The following is a 12,610-nucleotide window of genomic DNA, read 5'->3' on the forward strand; positions in this document are numbered from 1 at the left end:
TTTTCTGCCATCTCTCTTTCACTCAGTCCTTCTGGATGATGGCTGGAGGAAGGGAAGCCCTCACACAGATACCGTGTGTGTGTGTGTTGTCGGAGGTCATATTTAGAATATGAAGAGGCATCAGGACTTCAAAGCTGGACATAGAACAAGGGTGAAGACAAATGTCACCACTTCAACACTCCTGCAGGCTCACACACACTGCTTTGCTTTTAGGTATTAAAGCTGAGGGTTGGTTGAAGACAGGATAACAGAATAACCAGGACTATTCTACAATATTTCTTTGTCGCAGAAATGAGTGAGCTGAGAGATGAGTGAGCACATGCACACACACACACACCAACTAACCCACGGATGAATGAAAGCGAGAACTGCTCAATGTAATGAATGAATCATTGAGACAGAAAATGTGATGATGACAACTGATGTTTCTTTTACGTGATTCAAGTCACAGAAACAAACCAAAGCACAGAGCTAGGAAATGTGATGTGCTAGTCCTCAGACCTGAGTGAAAACATGGATCTGAAACATCAAAGTGAAACTTGTCACACCTGCAATGACCAACATGCAGGACACTTAAGGAGCAATATCTGAGATTGGGAGCATTTTGACTGCCTCTAAACGGCTCTCAACATGTCGATGGTGGTCTGACAGCTTACAATGCTAACAGTGCTAACTATGGCGAAAGTTCTGACAGAGCTAACAGTGTTAACCTGAGGGTGGGCCCTACGAGCTAACCAGTGGGGCACGCTCACATGCATCTCTCTTCTCTGCTCAGGAAGACATTACTCGACTCTATCTTTACATAGCAAATCATTGTTTGCTGCTATGTCAATGTTCAGAATGTTTAATACGTCTCTTTTAAATTCCTGCGGAGTATTACCTCCCAAATCAACCATTAACTGAAGTATTAGCTTGTACAGTGTGTGCAAAGAGATTTTAAATGTGTAGATATCGCAGCGCTTTTCTGATTCACAGCGTGATGGTTGAGAGCTGTTCAGTTCAGCTGATCAAAAATTGTGTGCAGAAAAAATCTGCATGTAAACGCCTTCATCTGACTATATCAGGTGATCATACACAGTAAAGAAATATAGGTTTTCCCATCAGCCTTATTTTGTCCCCACTCCTTAACTATGATGGTGATAGTCATTAACTGCTAAATAGGGTTATCATTAGCATCTCATATTGCTGCTAGCATGGCTGCAGAGTTGTATTCCTCTATCCTTTTCTTTTCTTGGGGCATGTATAGAATGTAGTCACATTTCTTCAACTGAATTAACAGAAAAAAATCAACATTATATTTAAGTATGTGGCCTAACCTGTGTAGTCAAGTAAGTTCAACAAGTGGTCATATCAGTTTGGATGTGTTGAAGAAGCAATGCAAATAAAGACACTGCAAGTGGGCAAAAAGGAAAAACCTTGGTTTAGTCTTTGACAAATCATTTATTTTCCCGCCGTGGGCTCCGTGGTAGTGCGATCAGTAGTATGAACCAGTCTGTGCTCTGCAGGTTTCACTTCAGCTCTCTGCTGTCCCTTTAAACACTCCCTACCGTTACCATAAAGCTACTAGAAGAGCCTCACTGCAAAAGTCACATGCTCCAGCTCCCTTTGTTTCCACGTAGAAAGCCTCTATCTATCTGTGCATGAGAGGGACAGAGCATGCCATTGAGAAAAGACATATATGAGGGGAAATGAAGTGGATCAGAATTACTGTTGGGTCCAGGTTTCCTCACGCTGTGTCTGCAGGATATATATTCTGTTTTCCAACACCTTGTCATTTGCAAACAATCTTAAAATAACTAAATAAAATAGGAATTTGATTAAAACGTTTCCCTAGTTACATAAGCTATATGAATGAAAGTACTTGAGTGATAAACAATTTGTTAAAGGGTCTAAGACAATCAAAAGGGCTTATAATGGTGAAAAGAAAGCTGGATTACACATGTATTATTTTATCAAATTGTATTCTTTTATAAGAATGGTACAATTGTAATCGTATTGATGGGAGGTCCAGTTGTAAAGAGGAAATCACAAAACAAATACAATGTAATAAAATGTATGCATGGGAAACATTTAAATGATCCATAACACTGTTGAGAGGTTTTCCAAACATAAAGTGCAAAAGGAAGGTAAACAGAAGGTAAATGTTTGGAAAAATCAGCACATATTAAAACTTGGTTACAGATGCAAATGCATGGTAAATACATATTTTGCTGAACAGAATCATATTGTATTTTGGATCCCTCATATGAACAACAACTAGAAAGTATGCTCTGATGTGACTCCAGGCTCTTTCCACAGAGGTGGAACCCTCTTCAGACATTACGGTAGTACACCCAATAGCCCAGAGAGGAATTCCAGGAATGTGAAAAGCTCCGATTCATATTGAAACTACATTCAAATGTGCACAACCTAACACTAAATGCTGCTTTTTAACTTGAGCAACTAAATACGTGGTCACAGAGCGTGATTGATATACTTTGTATCAAGTTGTAAATGTCAGAATATATGGCTCCTGCTGTCCTCTCCTAAAACAATAGAGCAGCAGGGATATACACCTATAAAGCAGTGCTATCAGTAGATAATGCCTGTATTGATTATGTGTAAGACTATACTATGTTAAGGGACTTTGATTGGGTGATCAATAACTATGCCAATTTTTCTAGTGCATGAAACTTTTCCCCACATGAAAAGTTGCGCCGACATCTGCCTAGTAACAGCAATTCCTCCCATTGGTGAAACTACAGTCTCCTCCCGTTTGTGTGTGTGTGTGTGTGTGTGTGTGTGTGTGTGTGTGTGTGTGTGTGTGTGTGTGTGTGTGTGTGTGTGTGTGTATGAGAGAGAGAGAATGTGTTTTAGAAAAAGTTTTTAAACTTTACTATTTGCACTCCAGCCTTACAAAGCAAACTAAGCTGACGTTCAACTCAGTTCCTGCTACACTGCAAATTTACTTTTGTAATGGTCAGTAGTGTTCACACACACACACACACACACACACACACACACATACTTCTCAATTACATTAATAATTGATCAAATAATACATTTGACATAGAGTTAAAATGCTAACTGTGGGGTTCCCATTTACAGATGTTGACTCACCAGATCTCAAACCAGCACCATTTAGACCACGGTCCCCCGTTTGATTGGTTATGTTGCTGTTTAACTGAATTGTGCGCAGGGAATTTACAGTGCTCAACAATTCATATGATGCATTACATTACAGATGTTATACAGCTAGATTTGGGTTGGTAATAATGTTTGCCATCTTATAGACAGGGCTCGGGTGATTTAATAGCAGCTACAGCTCATCCTAACCGCCTCTCTGTTATTTAAAGTAGGAATGAATGGAGGTAAATAAAGCAGTAGCCTACTGTGTGTTTCAGACTGCACTATTGTCCCATGTGCTCACCTCATGTTCAGCAGTTTGTTGAGAGAGCTGCTGCTTTCATTGAGTCTTTGGTAAAGACAGAGGAAGAAGCGGTGTAAAGCCTTTATCGCCCCCTACCGACGCCAAGCTGCCAACCTCCGCCGGGCAGCTCCACTCCACCGGCGACAGACGTCCCCTAGAGTCGGCCCCGGACCTCCCACCTCCTGCTCAAAAACTGGGGGTGGGGGTCCTCCCCTCTCTCTCTTTCCTTATATATATATATATATGTATATAATAGAATCCCTTCCTCGCGCGCTCCCTAGCAGCCTGCTTGTCTCTTTGATCCCCCCCCCCTCCCTCCCTCCTAACAACAGCTGACGTCATCGCACGCACCCACCCTTCCACCTTCCCCTCTCCGGGGCGCGCGTGCTGTGTGTGAGTGTGTGAGCCTTTGTGCGTGTGCGCTGAGCGCGAGGCAGGGTTTTTTGTCTAGTAGAGGGAAGCGTTCTGTGCTTCAGTGGGCTCGCGCACACCGGAGGAGCAACAGTTCGCAGCGGCAGCAGCCCAGCAAGAAGAAAGTGATTTAAAACCAGCGGACTGCAGCCTTCTGTCTCTGCCGCAGCCTGTTCCCCAGTAATACAGACATACTGGAACAGGGTGAGAACACAAATTATATCGACGGTGATCATAACCCTAATACCAGAAGTAGCCTACTATGGAGGACCAGCTGCTGTGCTGCGAGGTGGACTCCATCAGGAGAGCCTACCAGGACGTCAACCTGCTCAACGACCGAGTTCTCCACACCATGCTGAAGGCAGAGGAGAACTACCTGCCGTCGCCAAACTACTTCAAGTGTGTCCAGAAGGAAATTGTGCCCAAAATGAGGAAAATAGTTGCCACATGGATGCTAGAGGTTGGTTTTACTTCACTTCAACTTTCGACTTCAGTGGCTGAGTTTCGCTGCTATCTTGTTGGTTTGTCGCTAGCTGTATGCGGGCTGTATCCACAACATGATGAGTTAGTGTAAAGGTGAAAGCTGTGCGTGTGTGAGAGGCTAATGTGTGTTAATTCACTGTGCACGTTACATAAACGCTGTGAAAAGTCTGTCCTCACGAGTGCTGGGTGGTCCTTCGGCTATAAGAGGAGATATTGGCTCCGGACCGCACTCACTTTGTACACCTTTTGTTATTGATTATGTCTTAGCCTACATTTTACAGAAGGTTATGAAATGTAATTACATGTGGAAAATATTCCAAAATAACAGCAATGTACACGTATGCAGTCTGGCCCGTGCCAGTATTACGCGCCATCTTTGTTGTCGTATAAGAGAAGGATTTTAATATCATTAAAAATCTATAACATCAGCAGCAATGACAGTAACTCGGTTCAATCAGCCGAAAATGCTTGTGTACCATGAGCCGGGTTCGTGGGGGCTGCTTCAGCTCGATGGACTGGTATCAACTGGAAAAGTTTGTTTTGCTTCACGAGAGTCGCTGCGGTGTGTGAAGGTCGCTCAGGAAAAAGGGCTTTTAGTCAAAGTGCCAAAGTATTCCATCCAATTAAAGAGTCGGATTTGATAGAGTACATGTTTTTTAACATTAACATGAACTATTGGATTGAAGTCTTTGTAGTTTTCTATTTTATATTAATTTCTGAAATTGTGCATCGGAGAGCCGACGGGAAGTGTCGCCTGCAGCACTCGAATAAGCAGTCTGAGAAAAATTTTTTTATTTAATCCATCTGTGTCACAATTCGACACACTGTACTCTCATCCGAACAGGCATTCGATGAGGATCATTTACATGATAATTGTACGCACCCTGGTAATTTTTAAATATTTCTAATTATTTTATGAAAAGATGACGAAGTTGAAATTGCAGAGTGAAACTTGCATCGACGCCACCTTTGTGTCTCAGTCAGAACTGACTGCACAATTCTTACTTACTCTAATAAACTACGCTGATTTTAAATGTGTTCGGTGTGTTTGCATTAAATAGCGTTGAATACGGGATATTTCAACTCGAGTGAATTAGATGCACAAAATGTTTAATTCCTTTTCACTCATGTTCGGATGATTTAATGCGAACAGCTGTGCACGGAATGAGACGTATAGAGTCTGTGGGGGAGAGGATTTAACAGTGCATGTGAATGGGGGATTTTCCTCCAGCAACCAATAAGTGCTTTTCTCACCTCCAGGTCTGCGAGGAACAGAAATGCGAGGAGGAGGTTTTTCCGCTGGCTATGAACTATTTGGACCGATTTTTATCAGTGGAGGCCACCAGGAAAACAAGACTACAGCTGCTGGGAGCCACATGCATGTTTCTGGCGTCCAAGATGAAGGAAACTGTTCCCTTAACGGCGGAGAAACTCTGCATCTACACGGACAACTCGGTCCAGCCCGGAGAGCTGCTGGTAATTGAGTTCTGCAGACATGGATGTTGCATAACACATACAGTAGCCTACACGAGTAGCACTCACTGGAGACCACATGACAGGAATACACCGACAGAGTGCTTGTAGTTCTTCTGGTTTGTCAGTGTCACCATTTTCATAAAATATCCAAACTGTATCTGACATAAATCCTTTGGTTGACATGAAAAAAATGTAGAAATGTAGCTTTGGCGCAGCGGTCTGAATGCTGCCCGTGACTTTCCCATGGCGACTTCGAGGCCTCTCTGATTTCATGAATGGTCTCAGTGACTGCCAAGAAAACACTGGCTCACAGCGACACCTAGTGGCCATGAGATAGAGGTGCAGGCTGCTGGCAATGAAAGAACATGAAGAACTACAGGCACTGTGGCGGATCATTGAATGTGATACTTAAACACAGTTTAATCATATTCACACACAACAGAGACATGCATGTATTACTGTATTGATGGGACTGTGTGTTTTATATATATATACATATTAGTTTAGTAATCAATAAATAATAAAAAAATTATTGAGCAAGTAAAAATGTGGATTATGCATTTAGTATACTTGCATAGCAACTTATCAAAATACATTTTTGAGGAAGCTGAACTATTTTGGGCACTACAGGGCTAAAGAAAGAAAGCCAGAAACATGAACTAAGATGGTATCAAAACGAAGTGAAGCAGATATTTAGGTGCTGCTTGTTCTGGGTCTGTTTGAGTGAATGCCTCTGGTCTGCTCCGTACACAGCAAATGGAGCTGCTGGTTCTCAACAAGCTGAAGTGGGACCTGGCTTCAGTCACGCCTTATGACTTCATCGAGCACTTCCTGTCCAAGTTGAAGATCTACCCGTCCACCAAGCAGATCCTCAGGAAACACGCTCAGACCTTCGTGGCTCTCTGTGCCACAGGTAGGATATGAACATTATGTCTTAATACAAGGTCATGTTACAGTAAATATACTGAATGATTATTATGGAATGCTCATTCTTTTATATTTAAAAATATTTCATCTCCTCTATTTGTAGATGTAATATTCCCTGTTTCCTCTGTATTTAGTTCTTTCTTTGTGACGCAGGTCTCCAGACAGGCTTGATTAGGGTTTCAGTGACGTTCTCTGCAGATAAAAAGCCCTAGCCCCAGTTTGGGATTATTCTTCCCCCAAGTTTGTTATTCTGATCTGACCATGTTGTCATTATTAGTTAATAAATGTTGAAGGTTCAGAGGGGCAGATGTGTAGCTTTGTGTGAGCATAGTCATGTGTTGTTTTCCTGTTAGAGGATGTAGGGATCTGTCTGGTCTGGAGTGAGTTTGTATTTGTTAAATGTAAGGCATCTCTTACAACAGTGCACATGGATCAGGAACTCGTAGGGTTTATTAACAAAAGTTCTATTCATATATTTGAAGTAAAGTAGATGTGGTGTTGCATAATGCTCGTCTGTGCTGTGGATGTTCTATGTTGTAACACGTGCTTGTACCGTTTCCACAGATGTCAACTTCATCGCCAGTCCTCCGTCCATGGTGGCGGCGGGCAGCGTGGTGGCAGCTGTTCAAGGCCTCTACCTGAAGAGCCAGGACGCCTCGCTGTCCTCCCAGAACCTCACCAACTTCCTGTCGCAGGTCATCCGCAGTGACCCGGTATGCAAACACACTTTCTCCCAAACCCATATTTGAATGTGGAAAAAGCCATTGATTGCTCTTGATGTTGGCAGCGTGCTCGTGTTGACTCACTCGCTCACTGTTGATCTCGTGTCCGCAGGACTGCTTGCGGTCATGTCAGGAGCAGATCGAGTCTCTGCTGGAGTCCAGCCTGCGACAGGCTCAGCAGCACAGCAACACGACAGAAACCAAACACGTGGACGAGGACGTGGACCTGTCCTGCACCCCGACAGACGTCAGAGACATCAACATCTGAAATGACTGACGGCCGCGCCGCGCGGCGACCTGGTGATCGAAGGAAAGTTGTCGACAGAGGGCGGTGATGGGCGGGCTGGGGAAGGGGTTCCTCATCTAAACCCAGCCTCCCCTCCCCCGCCTTCTTCCTGGGCTGCTATCATGGCCGACATGTCACTCGCATGCCCGCTGTCCGCTCCGGCTGCCAAGACGGGACAGAGCGCTGCCCCCCCCCCCCCCCCCTGCAAACCCCAAGTCACATTTCCTGCCAGTGCCCCTCCCATCCTGGGAAAAGAAATGAACACTACAGAAATGTATAAGAGAGAAAAAAAAACGAATACTGATGACCTGTGTGAGCTGGAGTTAAAGCCTCAAAACAGACATTTTAGTAGATTGTTTTTCTCATTTCCTCAAATATTAAATAGGAATCTTTAAATTACCACAGACTTAACTTGCCTACTAAAACATCCCAAAGCGTCGTGTACAGTAGGTCCTTGTAGTCTGTCTTCAGGTCTTTTAACGTTTGTTAAAGAGAAGAGGCTTTTTCTGTTTATTTCTTTATCGTTATTTCTAATGTTTTAGACTTCCTGTCCAAGCTCTCATGTTTGTCTCGTTGCAATGCAAACATTCATATATCCCTGCTTGCTTATGTTTAGTCACTTTATCATATATCATTTTAGACCTCTTTTTAAACCAAGTGTAGTGTGAGACGCTCTGTTTTCTTACCCTAGTGACTGTGGACTGCTGATGTCATTCGTTGACTTTACCCATTTCAGCTTGCTGTAATTTGATAAGATCAAAGCAATGCACAAGCAAGCAGAGCGCTCCACAGTCTGCTATGTCTCTATCTCTGTGTAGTTATACCTAAACCATTCCAACTTTGTTTAAAAAAAAAAAAAAAAAAAAGCACTTTTGGTCAGCGCTGCTGGTCGCCTAAAAAAACATCACAGTGATTAAGTTTGTAAAACACGATGAAATTTGAATGGGTGGTTGAGCAGGAGTCTTTCAGCAATAGAGTCAGAGCAGCACCTGCATACAGCTGGATCTGGATCAGACCTGGATCGGATTCATCTAATGGGACAAAAGAATGAGCAGTACGGCAGACTGAATGCTGCTGGACACGGTCATCACAGTCTCCTGGAGCCAGTGGCCTTCTGCAGCTGTCTGCCATTAGTTTTAGTTCAACAGATGTTTCATTCAGGCAAAGCTGCTCTTCCATTATAACAAATGTCTTTGTTTCAGTGTGCAGAGCCAGAAGTTGAAGGTCCAGGAAAAGTAAAACGAAGTATTATTTTTACAATTCAAATAATACTTTATTTTTATATCGCAAAACACATTATTTATTCTTTTCATAGTTTCCAAACTAACCGTGGCTCCACCTACTGTTGAACTATTTCTGCCTCCAGAGCAGCCTTGCCGTCCACAAATGTTTGTAAAACTAAAACTGCCGTCACTGCACCTCAGTTCAAGTACTGCTCATGGGTTCTGGGAAGGGGGTGAAGCTTAAACAAGTGTTGAGACTATGATTTTGCACAAACCTAAAAGGCGTGGGCCGCATTTCTTAGGGACTTGCTGAAAGAAATGTGGAGAGCAAAGCTGGCAAGTGTACCGAGGGGTGGAAATGTGGCAAAAAGGGTGAAGGCTCAACAGGGAGGGGTGTTTTAATGCTGTCGAGTTCAAGTCGGGGTTCCTACACAGGACGGCAAAGATGTCATGACGAGGTTGGTGTATGCTTTATATATGACGATGGACAGATGAGTACGAGCAGGACGACTCTCTTCAAATCCCGTGTGGCAGAAAGGTAGACTTGTGTTTGATGTTGAGCTGTGTGGGAGCCCTGTTAGGTTTCTGATTGTACATTAAGGATAGAGAGTAGGAGAGAAACACTCCTCGTATTCCGCTGCTATAGAAAATGAATCCCAGCTACGTGTAAAAAAAAAAAAAGAAAAAACTTTGACAAAAACGTAATGGATTAAAATGATGCTTTTCTCCTGTTTGCTGCTAAATTTTTGGTGTTTTTTTATACATATAAATGTCAATATACTGCCAATCTAGGTCTGACTTTTCTCATAGAAAATTGTTTTATTGACATCCTCATTTGTTTTTATGTAGATTCTATGTGATCTGTTTTATTTTTTTTGTTTGTTTATAATTACATAATATGATTTTCCTAACTATTCCAAAAAAAAGGAAAAATGAGACAATGTACAGAAATGCTTTGATCCACAATACCTCATGTGACAGTCAAGATCTATCTCTAATCCTAGTTTGTTTGATTTGTTTAGCTGTTATTCTGTTCTACTTGTTGGTTCAGTGCCTCCTAGCTCTGTTCAACCTGCTTAAGATGAAGCATCCGCGATGGGAGCGGCGAGTCCAGGGCCTGCTTTGACGCAGGTGCCATAACAGAAAAATGGGATTTGTATAACTCTGTCTCGGTGAAGGAGACTTTTATCCCCACTTTAGGCCCATCGGCCTTCCTTCCTTTCCCCTTTTGATATTTATAAAAGAAAAAAGCTTTTAGCTGCAATTTTCAAACTGTCAGTGAGTTGATTTGAGTTTGTAAATAGATTCAGTGTCGTGCTCGGTAAGCCATAGAGTTCTTTTGTTACAAATCATTCCACACAGTTGTGTCTACTTCATGCCAGTTTTCTGCAACTTCTGTCAACTACACAATAAAACCATGAATTAGATGGAGTCTGGAAAGCTGTCTCTTCTTGTCCACAGGAGAAGATATTTCAATGAAATGAACTCACGCTGTATGTTGTTGATGTTGAAAATTAGCTGAGTAAAAAGTAAACCGATGGGAACTGTAGTTTTAAGCAAACGTTACTCAGACCGTAGTATGAAGTGCATTTGCGGGGGACTATTTTCAGCTGCGGATTAATACATGTTTGGTCTTTTAGTTCCAGCAGCAGGATGGTGTGCATGGGCCACAAACAACATGTCAGGAACAAGTTACATCACACTTTGGCTACAGCTGTGAAATCTAGAATATCAGCCGATTTATTCTTGAGACATTTTAAAGGCTAAATGATTATTTGAATGATCGAAAAATGACCAAGAGATTGTGTGATGATGAAACTGATGGTTAGCTGCAGAAACGAGAAGAAACATTTCAAATGTTCTGATGGAGAAGCTGTAAAAAGCTGCAGGAGGAACGGAATGAAGGCCACACATTGTGGCTGCACACCCAACTGTGCCGCACACGGCGACCAATGAGATTGTGAAACAACAACCCGGACTCCTGAAAGAAGACGTAACCGATCCATTGGACACAATGAATCAGCACCTTGAAGACAGCTGTTTATCAGTGGCCCTGATTGAGAGACTCAGCGGACTTTTGCCACCAAACATGTTTCATTGATTGATTGACGGCACATTGATTGCTCTTGATGTTGGCAGCGTTATTTATTATCATTGCACGTTATTTCTTTTTTCTGGGACCACTGTTGTCACTTTAAGGAAGATGGACTCAAAAGTCAGGAGTGAAATTTTTCACCTCTAACCAATTTGACTTCCTGTGTCACCCATCAGTTCCTTCTGCCAGTGACAAGAGACAAGAAAGAAAGTGCTGTGTTGGCTTTACAGCTGCATGGTTATCTTGTTCCTTCTTTTCTCTCACATTTGCAACATGAATCATGTTGAGACCGGAATTCCTTAAGTCGCGTGAAGACACAAGTTCCTGTATTATAATGCAAGTAGATGCTTGCACTGGACACTGTAGATGTCCATATGCATTTAAATATGCATTGTACCGATTTTGGCTTTCCATCCTCTGAAAACATTCACATTCTATCCAAAAGCACAGTTTCACATTGTACTGTAGACACGGACACATGGGTTGGCTCAGGTTCCTGCTCTGATTCTGTCTGTGCCACAACTCAAATTCATTATTTGTAATAATGCAATGATCTCGTGTCATACTAACCTAATTCTGGTATTATCCAGATGTGACTGTTCACTTGCTGCTGTATCAGCACTAATATGCTGATACTACATCATCACTTCCTGCTCATGCTTCACAGAGAATACAGCAGCAACCCTATATTATGGAACAGGAAGCGTTTCATTAGCTTAGCTTAGATTTACTCCATACAGGTGTTCTAAAACTATTGATTTCAAGGATCCTTTATTGTCATTATGCAACACAGGGATGCAGGAGCATTCAGTTGTAGCACATTTTCAACACTACAAACACACACAAAAAAAACAGTAGTCGTGCATTTTTTGAATTTGCATCATAAGGAATGTAAACAGACACATGTTACTAGTGATAAACTGCACTTGTTGTCAGGTTGTTTTGAAACATGAAATGGATTAAATATATTTGATTACATGTTTAACAAAGCTCGGGTCAGTAAATGCAGACTGATATCACCTCTTATTAATGAATCAACTGGAGTTTAAAAGGAACTGCAGAGAGCTACAAGGAGCAGAAGTATTTTACTAACATGGAGTGCAGCATCCACTCTGATCACCTTTTACTGATCAGTAATCCTGCCACCATTACATGTATGATGTGTTAGGCATGTGATGGTGGCTGTCCAAATGATGCTTCATTACAATGCTATTTTCTAAATCTGCATAATATTTTTAAGTTAAGTTTTCATAGTAGGTTTGCACAAGCTTAAAATGATTTTGGTGTGTAAATGTCTGATAGTTAAGAAGCAATGCTTAGTTGCAGTGTGACATTGCCTTCCCACAGAATGATCCCAATCAGTTCCACTGAGAGCTTCACCTCTTCCAGCTTCCAGTACTCTCTACACACCTTGAGCTTGCATTGGAGTCTGTATCAGAGGAGGATGAGTGCATTCTAGTTATATGAGATAGTTAAGTCAGTCCTACTGTTTTCTTTTAATGGTTTATATCCGAAAGGGTTTGTAAAATACAATGGAAACACAATGAGGAACCTATAACAGCACTCACATGGTGGAGC

The 12,610-nt window shown here is 42.1% G+C and overlaps 1 protein-coding gene across 1 annotated transcript; it reads left to right on the forward strand.

The window, feature by feature from the left end:
- The first annotated feature begins 3,915 nt into the window (after positions 1-3,915).
- On the forward strand, positions 3,916-10,357 carry ccnd1 (cyclin D1). Its single transcript, XM_079166013.1, has 5 exons — positions 3,916-4,280; positions 5,564-5,779; positions 6,533-6,692; positions 7,271-7,419; positions 7,541-10,357. The coding sequence occupies exons 1-5, from the start codon at positions 4,083-4,085 to the stop codon at positions 7,694-7,696; spliced, it is 879 nt and encodes a 292-aa protein (XP_079022139.1). The 5' UTR covers positions 3,916-4,082; the 3' UTR covers positions 7,697-10,357.
- The last annotated feature ends 2,253 nt before the right edge of the window (positions 10,358-12,610 follow it).

Source organism: Pholis gunnellus (assembly GCF_910591455.1).
Source record: "Pholis gunnellus genome assembly, chromosome: 1".
NCBI lineage: Eukaryota > Metazoa > Chordata > Actinopteri > Perciformes > Pholidae > Pholis > Pholis gunnellus.

Excerpts from the sequence above, each read along its gene's own strand:
- ccnd1 (XM_079166013.1), top strand. The coding sequence starts at position 4,083 with ATGGAGGACCAGCTGCTGTGCTGCGAGGTGGACTCCATCAGGAGAGCC. Across the intron at positions 6,693-7,270 it reads CGTGGCTCTCTGTGCCACAG|ATGTCAACTTCATCGCCAGT; the intron begins GTAGGATATGAA and ends CCGTTTCCACAG. Across the intron at positions 7,420-7,540 it reads AGGTCATCCGCAGTGACCCG|GACTGCTTGCGGTCATGTCA; the intron begins GTATGCAAACAC and ends TCGTGTCCGCAG.